The sequence below is a fragment of the Strix uralensis genome, chromosome 27 (assembly GCF_047716275.1).
Source record: "Strix uralensis isolate ZFMK-TIS-50842 chromosome 27, bStrUra1, whole genome shotgun sequence".
In the NCBI taxonomy this organism is placed as follows: Eukaryota; Metazoa; Chordata; class Aves; order Strigiformes; family Strigidae; genus Strix; species Strix uralensis.
In genome coordinates this window covers 5,795,819-5,817,222 of record NC_133998.1, presented here as the reverse complement: position 1 = coordinate 5,817,222, position 21,404 = coordinate 5,795,819, and the positions used below count along the sequence as shown (strand labels likewise).

At 45.8% G+C, this 21,404-nt stretch overlaps 1 protein-coding gene across 4 annotated transcripts in view; it reads right to left on the bottom strand.

Moving 5' to 3' along the window:
* Positions 1–21,404, bottom strand: part of GATAD2A (GATA zinc finger domain containing 2A) — a 66,532-nt gene that overhangs the window by 4,338 nt on the left and 40,790 nt on the right. For 2 of the 4 annotated variants that reach the window (XM_074851787.1, XM_074851785.1), the window contains exons 3-11: positions 19,539–19,810; positions 8,949–9,078; positions 8,291–8,422; positions 6,633–6,722; positions 4,440–4,571; positions 3,160–3,327; positions 2,044–2,323; positions 1,218–1,507; positions 173–359 (exon numbers count right to left, since the gene is read on the bottom strand). In XM_074851787.1, coding sequence (XP_074707888.1) covers positions 173–359; positions 1,218–1,507; positions 2,044–2,323; positions 3,160–3,327; positions 4,440–4,571; positions 6,633–6,722; positions 8,291–8,422; positions 8,949–9,078; positions 19,539–19,801 — 1,672 coding nt within the window. In that variant the 5' untranslated portion in view covers positions 19,802–19,810. The remainder of the gene's footprint in view (positions 1–172; positions 360–1,217; positions 1,508–2,043; positions 2,324–3,159; positions 3,328–4,439; positions 4,572–6,632; positions 6,723–8,290; positions 8,423–8,948; positions 9,079–19,538; positions 19,811–21,404) is intronic. The other 2 variants (XM_074851788.1, XM_074851789.1) reach the window with 2 other exon arrangements.

The window sequence follows — 21,404 nt, the reverse complement described above, 5'->3', positions numbered from 1 at the left end:
GCATCAATCACACCAAAAGTGCCAACGACAAGACTAAGAGCAAAGCCTCGGTATCACCGGGCTTTCATGCAGGAAGTGTCAAAGAGAAAGCATCCTTACCCAAAGAACTATGATTGTTGGACAGAGTGCAGCTACTAAGTACAAATAAAAGAAACTTTAGAGAAAAATCTACCTGTATTGATGGGAGTCTTCTTCCAGGCGGCAGCGCTGCCCTTGCTGACAGGTCTCTCAGCATGCTTACCTGGCCTACTCCCAAGTGCTGCTGCAGACGATGCATTCTGCAACTTGGGTGACTGGCTAAATGCATGCAACACTCCTCGCGGAGCTCCAGGAGGACCTCGAGACATCTGGCTAGAAGTCTGGCAAGAGAGCAAACGGGAAGACAGGCCTATATAGCAGTTTTCTGTCTCTCAAGTACAAGAGCCCTGATGGATCTTTACTGCCCCTCTGGCCTTTCTCAGCTTCTTCTGCCAAGTCTGGAATGTGTTACTGTAGTTTTAGGGCTGAAAACTTTCCAGGCCATCTCTACAACAAAGTAGGAATCAGCTTTCTACTTCTGAGAGCACCTTAAGGATGAGGAATCATAATCAACTGCAAAGCAGCAAAAAATGTGCAGCATAAGCATCTCCCTACGCAGGCAATGCTACTTCCCTGTCCTAAATAACCAGTACCTTGAGTATCTCAACTCCAAGCAGCACTTAAGCAGCTTCTCTCTTCCTCCAAGTGAACGGTGGTTTTACAAGGTGCGAGACCCAGCTGCCACCATGAATGGCTGCTGCCGTCACCTTAAAACTTCACAAGCAACATTACGTACTCCTGGCTCAAGCCAATTTATTCTATTTTTCTATTTTAGGTCAATTTACTCTTGTGTCTTTGGTGCTGGAGCACTTGGTGCATCCTAGAAAAATTCAGGAACAGACTTTGCAGGATACGAATTCAACACCTTGGATAATTCCAGTGACTCTACACAAAAACCACCACTCTTCCATTCTTCAGGTACCGAGAGAACATAATTCAAGTCTCAGGTCCCCCCACGACAAAACCCACTTTCCCCAGCCTGGTTTTAAGCTCACACTCCCCACACACACACCGGGGAGCTGCAACAAAGCAAGCTCACGCAGCAGTTCCGTGCCTGCGCAGCGAACACCCGTGCTTGGAGCCGCGGGACCCCGGCCCCGTCAGCACCAAGACCTGGCTCCTGGCAGCCGGGGCCTCACCTGCTTGAGCGAGTGGTGCTGCACGATGGGGTCTGCCTTGGTCTGGACAGGAGACGCCGTCTGCTGCAGTATCCTCTGCTCGATCTCCTGCTCCTGCTGCAGTGCTTTGACGAAGGCAGCCTTCAGCCGGTTAGTGTGCTCAGCTTTCAAGGCCTTTTTCTGATTCGATGTCATGCAGGTTTCACACATAATGGTTCCGTTCTTCTCCTCCCTCCAACGGCAGGTGAAGTCAGTCTTACACTGAGCACACATATAGGGCTCGCGAGATGATACAGCAACCGAAACTTTACCTGGAGAACACAACCAGCTTAGCTCAGCTCCAGCTGCAGCTTCTAGGAAGGAGTAATACTCAAAAACCCTCAAGAATATTCCAGCATAAAAAAACCCCAACACACAAAGCAAACCCTCCACCTGTAACTCTCTCCAGTCTGAAGCCTTTTGCATTACTAAATCTACTTCTGCGAGTGAGTGCGCAGGTATCCTGCAGATCCTTCTTTAGATACTGGTTTGAGAATTTAGGGGTGATGGACAAACACGTGGCTGACAGGAAGCAAACAGATCTGGGGAGTACCTAGAGAAATCTTTACAATCAGTGTCTAGGCTGTTAGAAATGATAACTTTTTTTAAAAATTTTTTTTTAGACATTTTTTACAATTTTAAATGAAACAGTTTGAAAATTATTAAAAGAAGTAAAGCCTAGATTTGACAGAGTATAGCAATTTAATCATGTGATGCCCGAAACCTATCGCTGACTGCTAGTGAGGTGAAGCCCAGATGGGAAGGATTCTCTCCTCGCCTTTGAGGAACATTTGTAACGCCATCTCACCTTGAGTTTCCAGCAAATTCTGCACAACTTCTTCCAACCCGACTAAGTAAATAAATTCGTTATTAGCTGCACTTGGCAGGAAGTTCATCTCTGGCGCGGGCGGCTTGGGAGGAGGGATCTCCAAGAGCGTCTTCTCCAGCTGCTTCCGCAAGGCGAGCTTGGCGGCAGCTTGCCGGCTGGCCGGCGAGTCGTTGGAGTTGACGATGGAAGCGGCGCTGGTCGTCGTGGCGTTAGCCTGAGCCGACGTCACGGTTGTACCTTTGATTGAAGTTGGTGAAGCCTGGGAGGAAACAGGACCCAGCTCAGCGACAAACGCTGCTGAGACACGCGCTGCTCTCCGCCGAGGGACGGGAGGGAGGGAAGCAGCGCGGGCCAAGCCCCTGCCTCTGAACCTTAATTGTTGTGACCGAACAGATCACAATACGTACGGTTACTGTGACATCGTACCTCCTGTTACAAATACGACCTGTCATCTAACACACTCGTTCTTTTTCTGAAGAACTGCACTTTTCTTTACTGATGGTTTTTATAAGGCAGTTTTAGAAATTCTAAAGAAAAAACCCAAAAAGGCCTCCTCTTCCTTATGATTTTGTCAAAGCACTGACTTTAAATAGTTTCCTTTATCTACAGCACTTGTAAGGCAGTATCAGTGTTAGACTGCTGTCAGCTGCTGCTTCGGCGTCTCTCGGCGTTTCAAACAGGAGCACTGTTTCCTAGAACACTCATTTACGCTTCTTAAGGAAGAGAGGGGAAAAAAAAAAGATATCCTAATGGGCAGCTTCCTATTGAAATACCAAATGTGAAATGAGGCACAACGTTCAGTTCACTGAAATATAGATTTCTTTCACAGAACTGTCTAGGTTGGAAAAGACCCTGAAGATCATCTAGTCCAATATTCTGTAATGTTTTTCTTCATTCCTACATACAGGGGGTGAACGTGAACAGAGAAGAGACCACACGGGAAGAACAAGGAGCAGTAACAGGCAACACCACGTTGGTTAGATGACAGCAGGCCACGCCAATTAGATACAGGAACCGGGCAATCGGTAATTAAAACCATTTATCCGTTCCTGCGAGGTGAATGTTATGTTTGGCACATTATTTTACGGAACTCACCTGCGGGATGTTGACGAGCAGGCTGGTGTTGGGGACGTTGGCGACGCGGATCAGACCCTGCTGGATAATTCGCTGCCCCTGAATCTGCACGCTGGGGACCGACGCCCGCGGCGCCAGCAGCAGCGGAGGCGGCCCCGTGCTGGAGTGCTGTCGGATGTTGTGGATTTGCTGGGAAGACACAGAAATGGGCTGATGCAATGGTGCCATGAGCGATGGGGAGGATTAAGAGAGCGGGAGGTAAGTGGTGGGAGTCAAATGGGATGACACGAGACAGTGGAGATGAGGCAAGGCAGGAACGCAAAGAAAGCGTGATAATTAACACCCGTGTCAAAATGTGATGTTTTTCCCTTTCCCTCTGTCAAAATGAAACAAGTAGAACGCAACGTGAAGAGAGATGCTCCCATGTGAGGCCATCACGTTACGGCCAAAACAGCTGTGCCAAAAACCTAAGTGTCCAAGTCAAATTTCTTTCTAAATGTATAGTTGTCATTTTAAAGGCGTTAGGAAAGCTGCTTCTCAGAACGAGTTTTTCTCCATAATCAGAAGAGAAAGAAAATGAAATACCAAATCTCTACCTTGCTCCTTAATGCTGGCTGTGCAACAGATAAAAGCAGACCTTGCACTGCAAAATAAATCCTCATTTAACAAGGAAATATTTTTTTCCTGGTATCCCATGGAAATCATCATTTTAGAAGACCATATCGAATTGAACACTGCTCTCCTACTCCTTTAGTGACATCACTGTTCTCTGTTATAGGTGATAAAGACCCTGCAAAGCAGCACTTTCACACTTCCAGTCAACTATCTCATTTCAGCAGCTCTTATTCAATCACAAGACAGACACAATGAGGAAAAAAACCCGAGTTTCAGCATCTGAAAAGGTGAAATTGATATGACAGAAAGAATAATGAGGGGAAAAAAAATGGAAGAACGAGGGATTGTGTTTCATTTCCTCTGCTGCCGCTCTCCTAAAAAGCGGGTGAAGTTGGAGGCCTGTAAATTAACTTTCATAATAAAGGCAAACAAACCGCTTTGGTGCAGGTAAGGGAGGCAGCATCCTGCATCGCCCCAGGATTTGCTCACGCCTCACTGCAAGCGTTATGGGACAGCACAACACGCAAAACTGGCACGGTGCAGGATCTTTCAGCAGCAATACACCGAGACATATTAAGAAATTCCAGCAGGAACTTCACAGGTTCCCTCCAGACAAGCAGGAAGATGACTAAGGAAACCGTTAAGGTAAGGAAAAACAGAGGATTTACCCCAAGGTAAATACTTACCTGTGCTCCTCTGACAAGAGGAGGCATTACTATCTGCGTGTTTTGCTGAGTTCCTAATTTTGAAGAAGTCTGCTGCCCTCCACGGACCAAGGGAGGAGGAATAACAGTGCCCGGTATACGTGTAGAAGAGGTCTGCAAAACAGAAAATAGTTTACTCGCATTGTGTTATTGCGGTGTATTTACAGGCATGCTCTCTGCTGCGGCTCGGTGTGCCACTAAAGCAGCACCTGAGATCTTAGGCAGCAATACAGACACACGTAAGGACGCGATGCCGGTCTGGCTACACGCTCAGGGATTGTTCTTTCTCATCCTGCACAGAATTCAAAAGGTAAAGAGCAGCCCTGAAGAACGTTTTCATCTGCCCTCCCACCGCGAAAATACAATCGCTCAAGAACTGCTGCACTGAGACACAGCGAGAGGCACGCCATAACCCCAGCACGAGAGCAGGGGGACACGAGAGCAGCTCTCCTCTCTGGCTGGTGTGACGGATGCAGTGTCTGTCCTGAGCCAGTGGAGATACTGTAGGACTAGAGATGGCAGGGCCGGCTTTGGGGCAGTTAGTGTCCAAAAAAAAAAAAAAAAAGCAATTAAAAAAAAGTGTATTTTGAGGGCGGGAGTAAGAGAATGGGGAAATACAAACTGCTGTCTTCAAGGAGAAGCACGGGGCAGACAGAAGGTGGGGATGCAGGAACTGGGGAGGTGAACGGACCAGGCATGTGCATGCACGTGGGAAGGAAAAAAAAAAAAAAAGAGACAGGAAAAGGGGAAAGCTTGAGAAAAAATAAAAAAGAAAAGGAATCAGGCTAAAGAAGTTTGAAAAATTGTTGCCCATGCTTTTTGGGCTGCAGCCTGCATCACATCCTCAAAGTTTCTCGTGACACTCTAAAAGGTGATACCCTTTCAGGCATCACTTTGACCAACGCCAGGCAATCGCGCCTGAGCAGCACCCGCTGCTCAAGAGCAACAAATCTCTCCATCCTGTTTGTGTGGCTTTACACATCTTGCCACTTCCCTCACTCAAGCCCCAAACTGACCCTCATCTGCGAATGAGGGCTTCTAGAAACGCCGAAGCTCCCACTTTCATGAGTTACCACGTGCACACACGTACGTATTTAGGCAGGTGGGAAGTTTTCTCCCCTTCTGGCACGCCTTGCAACTGAAGACCAAACGTTAACTCAGCTCCTACACACAGGAATTAGTAGTTTTGACAGTCAAGCAAAAGCAGATGGAGGTTAATTTGCCCAAACACCACAAATTAGTCAGAATAACTTCAATTCTGGATTCTTAGCTCCCAGCTCTCTGCTCTGTCCAACCGAAGTTTCACTGTCTGATCGCTGAAGGTTTAACTCGTGGTCCAGTTCCTCTGAAAGTGCTGTCTTCAGTGAAGGCAACTTGCCTCAAGGGAGAGATTACTCCAACTGACAGATTGCTTTAGGTTTTGCGAACGTTTCCTAAACGGATAGCAAATTTACCCCTTCCATGGAGTATAGCATTCCAGGGGATTTTGAAAGGAAGAGTTGCCATTTTCTAAGTGAAAGCATTTTATGCTGAAGCAGTTTTGAAATTTGTTTCGAATTAACCCAAGGTAAATAACCAGGAATGTTTTAAATCCAAAAGCAAAACAAGATACGAGGCTCAAGAGGAAGATTAGGTTGACAGATGTCAACTGCCTCTGCCTTTTCTTTTTCTTCTTCCCCAAGGCTTTCCAACATTTCATTTAATTTAGTCTGAACCAAGATCTTTCCTACCATCATGTGCCATTCAGCCACCAAGCCAACAGAGAAAATCATATGATTCACTCAGCTCTTAATCATACTGAGGGCACAATTAAGTCTCTTGAGGGTACGGCAACAGGCTGCCACAACATTTCTATGACGTAACTCCATGGCATCCTCTTTGGCCAAAGGTCGTTAGTACTAGCATGGATGTGTTTATCAGCAGAGTGGATCAGGATGATCAGCCACTGAAAAATAAGCTTATGAGAGTTATCTCCGTGTGACATCCTACTTTTATCTCCCACCCCAATCGTTCTTAAAAAGCTTATAGCGGGGTTTTGGGAGTTAAAAAAAAAAAAAAAAAAAAAAATTCCACCTGGCTCCAAGCAATTAATGTGATGGGACTGTCTTTTCTGTACTGTGCACCTTCTTCTCTGGTCCATGCCCTAAACCTGGCAGCCTGGCCCACCCCACTGACCTGGAGGGACGGCTTGCCAGCAGGAACGCTCTGCGGTCCCCGCACCAAGGGCGGAGGGGTGGCCACAGCACTCCCAGAGGAACCAGCAGGCTGGAAGAGGAAAAACCAGAAAGAAAGCAGACGAGTGTAAGGGTGTAAGCAGAATTACAGAAGCTAAGGGAATAAAAGCGTTTACCTCCTTACGCCTCAGTAAGAGAATCTTCAAAGACTGGTTTTCCCCCCTCCCCCATCCCTTTCTTCCTCCAAGCATCTCAACATGCGTATTTAAATGAAGACATTATTAGGTAAGTATAGATAAGATTACACCAGGAAAATAAGAGTCTATACACCAAAAGCAGAGCAATCTGGAAATCTATTTTAGCAGTCTCAGCTTAGAGCCCACTTCAGTCTTAGCCTCCATTACTACTAGTCTCAACTAACTAGGTTCAAGCATAGTGCAAAGTGAAAAAAGTTTAGGAAAAAGACATCAGATATTAAGAAGTTTAGGATATGCCATTTCACCCTCGTTAGTTCAAACATCCAGAGCTCATGGCTCAGCAGCGAGTTGAGTGATGCAGGTACTGGCATTAGTTTTAATCCCATCTACTGAAGCACTCAGAAGTCCAGGAGAAAGACGCCAATAAAACCACCCAAACCAGCCAAGAGAGCTGTATGAACATCCACCTGCACCGGGAAGTGCACTTAGATCTACACATCGCCCCCATCACAAAAATCCATCAAGTCAGCATCACACGCTGTAAAATAAAATTGTTTAGTTGCCATTGTTACAGATACTTGAAATTTCACCTGTGCCTTGACAGCAGCGCGTGGGGTGTTCGCACACCCCCTCGCCTCCCAGCCTCCTCTGCGCTTCTCCTGCCACCCTCCACCTCTACCCTTCAGTGCCAGCGCGAACGGCACACGTAGTGAGCAGAATGGGTGACCCCTCTGACAAAAAAGTAGTGTTTTTTTTCTTTTTTTGCTGGGTTAGTTGCTGATGAAAACAACTCTCCTCGCAGCACTCTGGATATTGCGCGTGGCTGTGGGAGACGAGGGGTGGGGAGAAAAGAGGAGGAAGGGAAGGGAGGTCAGGGTGGGAGGGCTGAGCCGGTCCTTCCAGGGGCCACCTGGGTTTTTTGGGTGATGAAAGTGTGCAGCTGAGCACAGACTTACTTCACCTGGTCAGACCTGGAATCCAGACCTGGGCTTCTGCGACGCAGCACAAACTGCAGCCCTCGGCCGCCAGCTCCCAGAGCCTGGGGTTCAAAGGCTTTAACTCTACCTGTCAGCACATCTGTTACGTGCAAGAATCTCTTCCAAATGTATTTCAGCAATCTCTACGCAGCATTAAGGACCGGACGAAGCGTTTAATAATTGGAAGTATGTTACAGTCATAAATGCATCTGAGTTAACAAAAAGGTCTTCGGCTTTTGAATACGGTTGATAGGATGAAGTGTCTTGTTGTTTGGTCTTGGCAAGACAAAAAACGGAATTCCACAGAAAGGAATAGTTAATGGGATAAACCACTATAAACTTCATAAAGATTTTATGAAAAGTGAGATACGCTTTATTTGAAAGCTATCTCATGTTCCATAGCTTATGGCAACTGCCAGAGTTATTTCAGTATTTTTCCCCTTCATTTCAAAAGATGAGATGGTAAGTATCTGTAGAATAAATACCTTCTGAGTAGTGGTCTCCTTCTGGATTTGACTTTGCCGTAACTTTTTCAATAAAACAAGTTTTGCTTCTTCTAACCGTAACTCTTCTTTAAGTTGTTTAATCATTCTCTCACGCTCCTCTGGACTGCTTTTCTGCAGGGCCAGGTATGGCAGTAGAGGATGGGAAAACAGGGAGGGGGGAGAGGGAGAAGACAGATACCACACAAGTTACAACAAGAACTTACAACAGTATAATTGTCACATACATCATAATATCACCGACATGCCTGCAATATACGGACATGAGGTGAGTATGGAGAAAGAACTCAAAGGCAAAAAAAGTTCTGAGATATCTTCAACTAGCAAAACAAGTAAAGCCAGAGTCAGACAACAAATCTCTGTTATGCCATGCTGGGTAAGGGACATTGCACCCACTAAAAAGCCAATTCTGAAAGAGGTGTGCTTTCGAATTATATAAAAATCAAGGTGTTAAGAGCCTGAAAAAATTGAAAGGACATCAGCCTTTAACAGCCTCAAGATTCCCTCCTTGCAAATCCATCTCTATAAAACCACGTATCCACCTGCCCCTGTGATCACAAGTGCCTCTGTAGGAACAAGTGGTGTGTTTTCTTCTTTCTAGATGGCACAGCTTAAAGTGTGTCAAGACAAGAAGACTCACCATGAGTGCCTCTGTGTTGGTCTCTTTTAATGCTATTTTTGTTAAACCATTCATTCTAGGGCTAGAAGGTTCATTGTCGGATAACACTATAACATCCGGTGAGGGGACTCTCTTTTCTCTCTTTATTTCACTGCAAATTGAAAGAAAAATACAGAGAGCAAGTTAATAAAAACAAGCAAACAACTACTTTACGCTGCAAAGTAACGTTATTTACAACCTTCTGCTAGATTAATCTCAAATCTCTCAAATTCTGAATAAACCCGACACGGACAATCAGTTTCTGCTCTCCTTGGGGGTATTACGCTTCCCAGCCCAAAAGCGGGCCAGGAGGTGAGATGCAGCCACACCACGCAGCCGTGGTGACGTCCGCCAAATCAGCAGCTTTTCCACCAGCCCCTGCACTCCCCTCCGAACACACAGAGGCTTCCCAGGGCTCTGCTTGCGCCGGGGGAAGACCACATCCCACCCGAAGCCAGGGACAAACAGGTCACTTGCTGCTTCTCTCTAATGTGCTGAAAGGCAAAACCATCCCCCCCCCCCCCCAGCTTTTCTTTTTCCTTTTCTGAGGCAAATATTTGTAAGTTGTGACTTTCCCCCACCCAAGTTACTGAGTCTGAAGGAAACCCAACACCAACAATTCACACCTATTCACTTACCTGAGTTTAAGAACTTTATGGCATTATTTTCTTTCTACAGCAACGCTACTAAATTCTTTTCTGCTATTAACAGTGGAAACCTCTAACAGTCTCACCACAGACACATCCACGCAACTTCATCAAAACCCACTGAAACACATCCAGACTTATATTCATTTTAACTCTTTATTTGGCCTTAACGTGATGGCTGCACCTTCCACCTGAATTCCTGACAATAAATCACCTCTCGGCTCTATCACCTACAATTATCATACAAGAACAGAATCTTAAACTACGTGAACCAAAAGGGGCAGAGATGACGTGATGTGACAACAGATGCCAGCGCCTCTCCTCTGCTGCACAAGCTGGTCACTGCCAGATCACCTTCGGTACCAGATTTGGGATTTCAAACTCTGAAGTACCTCAGCGCAAGGTTTGTGGCATGTGATTGCTGAGAGGTTTAGCAGGAGCCTCACAGGAGCGGGACAGCAAAGTCCTCCCCCTGCCCCGGCAACAACCACAGGGCTTGAGAAAGGGCCAACAGCAAGAATTTTAGGAGAACGTAACACAAGTAATTGTTTTGTTTTTCTTGTAACTCAGAAGCAGGAACAGTAACGTTTACAGTGAGAACCTTCTACATTTATGCATTAGACAAAACGCATAAAGAATTTGTACGAAGCAAATATTTAAGTGTGGTTTGTATTATTCACAAGTAAGCGACGTGGCATACGAGCTTTGGATTTTTAAATATCAGGCAATTACTTCTTAGGCTAAACAACAATTTCTAGACTTAACTGATATGTCACATTTATTAGGAATTCAATGATTAGCAGAAATTAATCCTTATTATCTTAATTAGTGATGCAAAGGATATTCACACTGAGTAACAGCACCAAAAAGCCATCTGCCCTGATAATCTCTGCGGAACACACACCTTCAGTGAGGCTCGGGGCAGGTCGAACGGTATTTTGGATACTGCAGAACCAGCCTCAAATACTTCAAAACCCAGCTTTTAAAACACAATTTCCATGTTAGTGGAAAAAAATAATGAAAAAAGTAGAGTGTCCTCTAGAGGGCACAGCAAACCAGTAAACTGGAATCATTTAATTTTGAAACAACCTCAGAGTTTAACAGTGGCACAGGTGAAGTATTTTCCAGCTTTGTCCTGTGTCTGAAAGCACCAAACTGGCTCAGGTTGCTCTGAGCGGGGAAGAACCGGGTCGGGCCGAGCTCTCACCGGCCGGGCGCACCGGGAACACGCCGACGTGCTGAGCCCGTCCCTGCGGAGCCCTTTCCAGGTGACAGCAGGAGCAGCTCCGCGGGAAGGACTGATGCTCAACTGGAGCCAGGCGCCGGCCGCTCCTCCTCAAACCCTCAGGTTCAGTCCCTCAGGAAGAGCAGGGACAGTTACCTAAAAAGCTGAGAATCACACAAACGTGGGGATTTGAGCAGCCGGCAGAACCAGCCCACTCCTGAAACACAAGGGCTCTTCTCGCCAGCTCCACCCTTGAACCAGACCACGCGGCTGCTGCGAAAAGCTACGGGGTCAACACGTTCCATCCACAAACACGAGGAGACGTGAAGGATTTTCTCTGGCTGCAGATGATGGACTCCACCATGGGCGACGCTTCGCCCCCTCGCCAAGCCGTGGCGAGAGCAGCCCGGCTGCCGTCGGGCCGTCCTCGGCAGGGAGGTTGGCGGAACCCGGGAGCTGCCAACGGGGCCATGGCGGAGCCGCCGTCGCCGTGCTCCTGCCAGTTTTCCTCCGGCCGAGGCGGCAGCGTCTGAACCCGCTTCAGATGGCGGCACCGGGGCTCTCCCCGCCCGCACCGAGCGGGGCCACCGCTGGGTCATGTGACACGCCAGGCACGTGACCTGCCACGGTGAAAACCATGGCAACGGCCGGTCCCAGCCGGTGCTGCCCGGCCTTCATTTTGTGAGGTGAGGTCGGGCTCAGGTGCCGGCAGAGAAAATGGAGCGGCCATGCCCGGGGGTCCCCACTGCTCCCCGGGGTCCCCCACCGCAGACACCTGCACCAAGGGTCCCCTTGGTGTTTTTCAAGAAATGAAGTGAGAAATGGGGAGGGAAAAAAAAAAAAAAAAGCAAGCCCCGAGAGAGTCACTGGACTGCCTTGTGGAGTCCTCCTAGTTTTATTTTCAGGCTGGATGAGGAAGGCCAGGCTGACAGACGACGCCTGCCAGCCCCCGGATAGCACAAGGAGGAAAATGTTAATCCTGAACTAATTCAACGACATGTGCTGATAACAGAACGACAGGACATCTGCAGCAATGTGCGATCAACAGAAGTTTGCGTTCATCAGCCATCTGAATACTCTTATCTTTGAAAAAAACACAACTAAATTTAGGAGGAGGGGGAGCACAGCTCGCAGCCCGCCGGCCAAGCCTGGGCTCGCTCGGCTGGGGAGCCGGGCAGGACGGAGGGAGAGCGGCTGTTCACGCTCTCGCCGCACGACCGACTGGTTCCAAAGGCTTCTCGCCAGCCCACGGCCACGGCCCCAGGAGCTGGGGTGGACGTTGGTCTGCCCGGCCACGGCCGAGCCGTGACACCACACCGGGACCTTCCCGAGACGGACCTAGAGCACCTTCGCCAAGGGGATCCCCTCTGCTGCGGGGGGTACCCCCGGTTACCTCCTTGCACCGGGAAGAGAGCAACAGCAAAACAAAATGTCTATGCAAGATACCACTGCTTTGCACCAAAAAAAAAAAAAAAACACCCAACCAAAAAAACAAAGGCTGCCTAAGCTGTTTTGTAGGACCACGACATGAGACACGATATGAGATCTGGAACTAGGAAATAAAACCTCGCCCACAACAGCTCTGTGACAAACCCCATCCTGCACCCAGGCTGTGAAGCAGGAGACACAACCAGGACCGCCCGTCACTGGCCTGACCGTACGATTTCTCCATTTTGCAAGATACATTACGATATTCCTGACAGCTATTTTATAAGACGCTGATCTAATAAAAGCCGCATTAGAAACCGCTACATTCAGAGTTCTCAAATCATATATTTCCACAAAAGCATGTCGTACCCGTTTAGGACCATCTCCCTACACCAACTTTGAGTCTACATGCGACCTCACGGAGGAAAAGCCCTTCTTGAAGCAGGGAGTATCTATTTTTTAAGGCAACACATACTGACCACAGCAACCAAATCGACTCATACTTGGTATCACAGGATTTATCTCCTCAGCAGCACAACCAACTGCACAGTGAACGAGGTGGCACAAGACTGAACTCCAGAAATGTAGACCAGAACTGTGCAAAACAATCTTCCTTCAAAAAGGAGTTTGCTTTACTCTTTTGTTAGCCTGTGTGTAAAGCAAAAAATTCAAAGCAGATGTTTCAAAATAAGACAGACAATGGAAATATCACCACTTTCAGAAAAATACTGCCACCAGCAGTTAATAATTTGGGATAACTGCCCTGATACTATGACCTTTATCCTCTGAAGCCATCAGGCATATCCTTTAGCTAAATAAAGACATAGTTCTATTATTCTCCCTTCAGCTTTCATAAGTGTTGCTGTCTCAATCATTTGGACTCTGTGCTAGAAGATGAAAGCAGGGTTGCTGCCCGGTTACGTACACCCATTTAAGCATTCACAGCAATAAAATACAATTTAAAAGAGACCTTGCAGAAAGTTTGTGTAAGGAATGAAACGCAGACCTCCTAAGTCACTAAGTGCGCTAAGAAAAAGGCCATGCTTCCTCCAATATTCTCTTTAAAAACCTCAGAGCAGAAGGACAGACACATCACGCTATTCGAGAGTTTTCCTGAGTGTCTTGGAGCATCCTGTGGCAATTCAGAGCACAACAACTATTCCAGAAAAAAACAAACCAAACGAAAAAGCCACTTTCCCATGGGGACACTGTGTATTTATTTGCTGATCTGAAAGAAAGAAGAGGGTCAAGGTGGCCAAATCCAGCCTTGGAGGTCTGCTTCCATTTAGCTAGACCAGGGGAGGATTAATTAAATTTTTGTCTTGAAGATGATACATCCAAGGTCTAAGGTATCTCGAGTTGGACTCGACTTTTCCAACAGATTCACCTTCCTGCCAGACAGAAATTTCAATGAAGAATGACCAAGGAAGACAAAGTTTAACCCTAACACTAGTGAGAGAAAAAGAGACACCCAGGAACTACTGGTTTTGGTAGAGGGTTTAATTTCAGAGGACTGGCGCTGCAGCTTACAGAGAGCGTCACAACGTTAACAGAAGAGCTCCTGTATCTCAACAAGCACTCTTTGCATTCCTTCATACTGATCCAGAAGCATTACACAAAAAAATAAGCTTCCTTTTACAGACCAGATCTTACCCATGCTCTAAAATGCTCTTTTGATCACTCTTGGGGGGAAAAAAAAAAAAAAAAAATCAATGCGATGCTCACTTGGTTAAAGTTACAGTAGTGCTGACCTGAAACCCGAAATCCCCCACTGCAGAGCAGACCCAGACAGCCCCATCCTGCGGTATCCCAACATTTTCTGCTCATTTGCAGGTAACTGAAGGAAGAAGCATCACAACTGTTATTCAAACTAAAGCTTAATCTGCATTAGCAAATATGCAACAGTTTTGCCTCAGTCCATTCAACAATCTCTTGTATACTCTCATCCAAAAATATTTGGCAAGGAAGGAAGACAAACAAGGAAAGAAAAAGCAATACAGTGGGGAATTTTTTTTTTTCCTGGAGATGTTTTATCTACACGAATCAAAGCCGTTGCAATGGATCTAGTGACTGTGGTGTGAAACCGAAGCAAAACAAACTCCATCCCTTCCTCTGAGCATACAGGAAGAAAACTTTAATCAAACTATGTCTGCATTTAAAATGAAACATTAAAATTCCCCAAGAAACTCTGGCATCAATTTTGTCACAATATCCTTCAGTACAGGAGGCACAGACACAACGTACATAAGCTGAAAAGGGGATCTGAAGTACGGGGCTGGGCCATATTTCCAGGCTTACTAATGGGAAGAGAGGAGCCTCTTGCTCTTCGCTGGCGCTGCCGTGAACACTGTTCCCAGTAAATTCCAGTAAAGCGGAGAGTCTGGTCAGCCAACACAGGCTGCATCCCAATGTGCTTAAGAACACGTTAGAATTTCAGAGTCAAATCTATTCACTTCCTAAGTTTTAAATGTGATTTGGCCACATGAAAAAAAACAAAACAAAAAACCCCAAACCAACCTAAAATCCTTCAAAGCACCAAAATTTAGCATCCAAACCCTAACAGGGAAATTCAGAGCGCAGCTATTAGGCCAACTTTCATACAATTTCAAAACAATTTCTATTAGATATTTTAAATCATCCCATGTAACAAAAGAACATGATTATTCTGAGGTTCCTGAGCAGCGCGACGTCTGTCAAGCACACAAATCATAACCAGCAAGACCTAAAACTGAAGGACCTAAGGCGTTCGGATAGATTATTTTTCCGAGAGCATCAGCTCTAGGGATGCCTACACACTCCTCACTCTCACCCTTCCTGACAGTTTTCATTTAAGCAAACAAGCAATGGCTTAAGTCAGGGCCAGCTCCATGTAATTTCAAGAAGCAGGATCCTAACGCTGTGGGTGTATTTGACACTTGTGGGTACCACACATCGGGGGACAATAGATGGGTGCATTTGGTGGAAAATAAACCAAACGTATCAAATGCAGACTTTTTGGCTTCTCCAGACTTGTATTTCAATTGGAAGGAAAATCCAGACTCTGTAGCTTAATGTGAGAAGATGACACAATACATGTAGTGGTTCGGAATGGGGGTTTTTTTGTTTGCTGGGCTTTTTAAAAAGTAAGACCCCGAATGATACGAAATCTGTAGGAATAATTCCCGTTTATCAGCTCGCCTTAAACTGGTTTTGATCAAACCACAATTAATACAGATGAAATAGTTAATACACTAATTTACCACTCTTGACAATACAGGAAAAATTGCAAGATGTTCAACTGCCTAAAAAGTTTTCCAGTTTGCTTTACAGAGCTTGCTCATTCCCAGACTGCTATCAAGCCAAAGCGAGAACCGGGGAGAGACAGAAGCCAACTCTTTGTGTTTTATTACCAATATCACCTTCACCACTGCCATCGTGCTCGTGTGCTGCGACAAAACCATTTCTCGCTCTCTCTCACTTCTCTTGCAGCACTGAGAAGCCTCGCTTTTTAGAATTCTGAAGTGAAACAGACTTTGAGGTTATCTATTTGGAGAGTTACTATAATTTTGAGGATTTAAGATAGCACAGCGCAACAACCAAGCACAACACAGCTGCTCACGGGGTCAAGTAGTGTTCTTGCCTGTAAACACCCCACACCTCTATTTATGAGCAAGGTTTTCCTACAGTCGGGCTAACAGTACACAGGAGAGAGGAGAATTTGTCCTCGTAGACCTGTCTGAGCACAGCAGCTCCCATCCAGCTAGCCAGCTGTGTCCAGAAACATCACTTGTGGTCTCTGCCAAACCTTCCTGTGAGCACACCAGAAATCGTGAGCTTAACCAGGACTGTGTATGCAGCTAGTTCATTTTGTATAGCTCAGGAAATAGAACTAGGGAAAAAAAACCCCTTGCCAAACGGTCAGAACGTATACCCCAGATGAAGGGAGCTGCGTCTGGAGCGCAATCAATGCAGCGGGCAGCAGGAGCCAAGAACGGCTCCAGGAGAAAGCCCCAGCCTCAGCGGGAAGCAACCGATGCTCAGCGCAGGGCACACGTGGTAGGAAACTCATGTATTTAAGGGCAAGGAAAGAAGAGGAGAGATGAAGAGCAGAGGAAAGGGAAAGCAGAGCTTGAAAGCACCGTAAGACACCAGGATTCAACCAGGTTTGACAAACGTTCTTTCCCTCCAGCACCCCTATTGATGTAAATCAGTGTACTCACAAGCAAAGCCATTTACGTGACACTATTTTACCGTCCCACTGCAAACGAGACGTGTCCTTATCGAGGGGAGCAGACTCTCCTTCCTCCCATTCCTTCTCCGCAGTAGGTCTGGGATAATTACACAGCAGCGCAGCGAGCTCCCAGTGCTGCAGAAACGCCAGGCAGAGGAGCAAGATTTTGGTTTGGCCTTGTGTGACCTCTCATCAAAGACTTCTACCACTACAGACTTTCTTCTGTTTCTTCTGGCATCAGTAAATGTGCTCAAACCAGATACTATTTTTAAATTTAACTTTAAGGTTTAGAAAAAAAAAATATTAAAAGAAAAATATTTAAGTTTAACGCAGAGATATTGCCAGGTTTGTCGTTCAGATCTTGAAAATCAACTGATTTCAGGAAGATAATCCATTCAATCAGCTTTATGTCAGTTAAACTGTGATTATTGCTGGGCTACCTTTTCCAAGGAAAATATTATGTTTTCAGTTCTAAAAGTATTACGGAAGTTTAAAAGCCAAAACACCATACATCACTAAGCATGAATTTTACCCAAGAAGTTTGTAGCAGTTCAGTCATTTTAAGCAACAGCTCTTTTTTCATCTCCTCAGAAAATCAGCTCAACTGCTTTAAAGACACAGGTCTTATGAAAACTGTGAGCTAAATTCCTCTAAAGATCAAAGGTCTGGAAAGGTAAGTCCCACACTTAAAAAAAAAAAAAAAAAAGCCTTATGAAATGAAGATCCACCTTCCCTACAAATGCCAATTGTATTCTTATATATGCAAGGGATCAGACTCATCCAGAGACAAGCTCCCTCTATATCACAGGCATCTCCAGACTCAGATTGCATTCACTTGGAGATATTTGCATCCTGAGGCCGGTCAGCTGCTCAGCGCCACGTTTATGCTCCGGGAGCGAAGCCACGCACGGACCAAGGGCACGGCCACAACGCAGGAGCAGAGCCCCAGGGCCTGGGAAGCTGCTGCCTTACTCCCAGAAGTTTGCAGAATCATTCAGGCTCATTTTTGTCATTTGAGATGACCCAGGGTTTAATTCCTCTCTATTAAGAGTTTTATACAAATATGCATGACGAAAGGTGTTCCAACTCACAAACAGTATCCAAAGAGCTTATCCAAAGCCTCATGAAACTCTTAATTATATTTATTAACTTCAGCAGAATTGGGATCAGACTGCCTCCTTACGCAAGCATATTTTTTGTATGGGGAAGCCTCTTCTCCCTCCTTGCCGAAACTGAATACAACAATATCCTATTACCACCTGAAATAAGAACGCTGTCCGGAGAGAGGATGTTCTCTCATCTCATCTAAATAGGTGTTATTGTTCCAGATGCTCTCTGGGAAGTTAAGTGTACAGCCCCTTCATCATCCTGTTTGCACGTCTTGCCACAGAGACGGACACCAACAGCGCAGAAACACTGGCACACATTTCAAAAATATTATAAATTCACAAAGAGCACATGCATGTGGGGGCAAGTACTGCAACAAGAGTTAGAATACCTGATTCTAATTTATTCAATTTTTGGTATGAGCAATCTTTTTAGATATTCTTCAAAAAAAGGGCATGCATAACTTTGTTAATTAGTAGGTAGCGCCAAAAGACACCTTCAGAGATTTCCTCCTAGTCAGCACAATACAACTGCTTGACGTGGAAGTCATCCAGTACCCCAGTGAACTGCTTCTGTGCAAGACACAAGCACCTCCTAAGTATTAAATTGGGCAACTTGTGCAATTGTCCCTTTGGCAGAAGGTTTATAGAGAAAGCTAAAAACTATCACCTTCCCTCAATCACGCTGATGGACGAGGTCTTGTTTTACATACGCTGAAGTAATATTTGGATAAAGTAATCAGGCTCTTGCAGTCTAAGTTATTTCTCTTAGAAAAGCACCAAAAGTTTGGAAAAGTTTACAGATGAACTGCCATTAAACATCAAAGATACCAATTTTCTTGGCAGCACCCGTAAGCACCTCTCCTCCCAATCATTCCTGCACAGTTGATACATAAGGATCTCATGTTTTCAGCTTCACACCTCAAAGCTGCACTGCTGTAACACCTGACATCCAAGCAAACACGGATTTATTACTCCCAAGAACTGTTCAAGCCATTTTGCACAGACAAGGCAGGTCTCAGTTCTTACGTATCACCACACTCCAGCATCAGCTGGTGTCGGCACCGGGAATAAACGAGGCTTCTAGACCTCCTGCTCGATATATTGGATCTTACTGGACTACAAAATAAAAAGCAAGACCTTAAAGGGCCAACATCAGGGCCACGGAACTTCTGATAGAATTTTCATGCTGGTACAGCCAGAGTCTGGGTTAGAAATACGGCAGAAGATTCGGAATCTGCCTTTAAAGTGATGCCTGTAGATGTGAGAACCACCCAATTCATGTGTGTATCTCATATTGAAGTCAAAGGAAAAGCTTTACATTTCAGTAATAATAAAATTCTCCAAAGTGATACAGGACTTTGAATTCACGCTTTCAGATGTCAAAATTCAGACATCTTAAGGAGGCTGGACTTTCAAAAAAGTATTAAGAGCTTGTCTTACAGAGAATTGCTGCAGACAGGTGCTGCCTTTTCATAACACTTCCAGTGTCAAAATCCACAAGTTCCTTCAAAAAGAAAGTCAGACTTATCCATACATACTGCTCTGTCAGGAAGAATCAAGTTGCAATTAAAACTCCTCTGTTTAGACAATTATAATCTATTATTTTTCCTATATCACAGCTCAATTACAAAAACCCAAACCACTCTTCCTCACATAAATCTCAATCAGTAGCTCAAAGCGCATCCTCTTTATAACTTGTACGTTTTTCTATTCAAGACCGTATTTCTTTATTCAGCTGCTCATCACAGCTGCCACGGCTGTCAAAGCTTGTGGAAGAAAAATCAGTAAGGAAGTTATACAGAAGTAGCTGTTGAATCTCACGTGAAGAGCCAGAGCTGCCACAGACACGTAAAATTTTAATTCTCTCTACCTTTATGATGCAGAGGACTTCTTCCTGCTGTGCCGGTGCCCCGAACGTTACAGTGCAACCGCAGCACGTAGGTCGTCACTCACCTTTTGGAGGTGCTCATGTCCACAGGCTCATCTCCCGTCTGGACCTCCACTTTGATGGTCGCTTTCACCTCTCCACTTTTTAATAATCCTTGCACTTTTCCAGCTCCAGGATCTGTTTTTATTTTCATGTCGCCTTCAGCATTTATATCTGTTCCTAACAGTCCTTTCTCCATTTTCAGTTTTTTACTGTCCACATCGTTATGCGTTATCTCACGTTCTAACGCTCGTTTCTGACTTCGTGTCCTGCATGCTTCCTCTGTCATTGTGAGGCTCTGGGGAGAGAGGAGACGCAAATGAGGTAAGTACGCTGGAAAAAAAGTTGGACAAAACACCTTAATTTCAAAACAGGGCAAAGTACAGTGGTTACTGCAAAAGAAGTTCAGAAAGAGCAATCAAAGTTTTGCCAGTATGCTCGCTTACCCTATCTTCAAAATACATCTCAGACTGAAGCTATTAAGCACCCGGCATCACTGTACTTACACTTTTTATGTTAAGCACAAACAAACAAATGAAAAAAAAAAAAAGAGGCAAAACAAGAACACACACACAAACCTCACTAAGCATAAACTAGAATCACCAAGGAGGAAAAAAAAAACCAACCCCTGCGAACACACAAACCCCCACGACGAAAAAAGTTTGGCTCTTTACCAAAAGGCAGGAAGAATGTATGTATTTGCCTCACATGCAAATAAATGCAATTACAAAATTCTAGATTAGGATCTGCCTGGGACTGCTGCCATGTCTTTCTGAGGACCTGAGCCTGATTGCAAGTTTCGGGAGTCAGACACTATGGGGAAAAGGACCACCACACCCTGCGTGAAGAGAGGCTTCCAGAGTTCTTGACAGCCTGCCGCCAGGCGCTAAGGCACTGCCATTGTAATACTCAAGTTGAGACTTTCTCCCCTCCTGGTGAAGGAGCCAGGCTTTTCCAGGCGGCAGAGGAAGCGCTGGGCTCGGGGGAACCAGCCTTAACTCCTCGCCTGCCGGAGGCGCGGGAAGTTTCGCTGCTGGTGGGCTCTGCCATCTCAGCCCGCACTTCGGTACCTGCGGACACCCATCCATCGGACGCGGAGCTGAGTCAGGCTTTGATCCCATGACATCACTGGGCTCCACATGACCCTTCCCAGGATGCAGCCTGCGAGACAAAGCACTTTCCAGAAACCAGTCTGAGCCGGCGGCAGGCAACCCGCAGCGGGGCTAACCCGGCCGGCACCCCGGAGCATCCCTCCTCCTCCTCCTCAGGCACCGCTGCTCCCCTCCGGGTGCCTGGGGACACCACACACCAAGGGGGTGCCATGAGGGCAGAGGAGAGAAATACACACACCCCCACACCAATTTTTTTAATTAATTAATTGATTTTAAGCATTCCTTCCATCCCAGATTTTTTTCCTCCTCCTTTTAAAATGGATTTCAAGAGTAAGGCCAACGCACCAACAAAGTCTTTAAAATGTTTTTAGCAGCAAGAGATTAACATAATTACACAACATAATTAACCTCTGCTCACCCCCACCACCCCGTTACTCAACAGTGTCACATAAGCTTTACGTGAAATGGCCACTTTGATAGCGTAAGCCCCATGCAAGGGACCACAAGTTTCTCAGCACGGTGTTGGATGAAATATGTATTTTTTAAGGGGTGGGGGGAGAATTAAAATCCTAGTCAATACACAAAGTGCCTCCCCTCAGCTGATCTGCATTTACAGTGTGACCACACTTGAACTTACAATAATGAGAGAAAGGTGTGTTTTAGAGAAAGGCGAAGTTAAATTTCGGTATTTCTGAAAGCGAGTAAACAGCACGCAGCCCAGGCAGGCAGCCAGCAGCACGGAGATTTTCGGTGCAGCTCAGCGTACCCCAGCTGACAGGC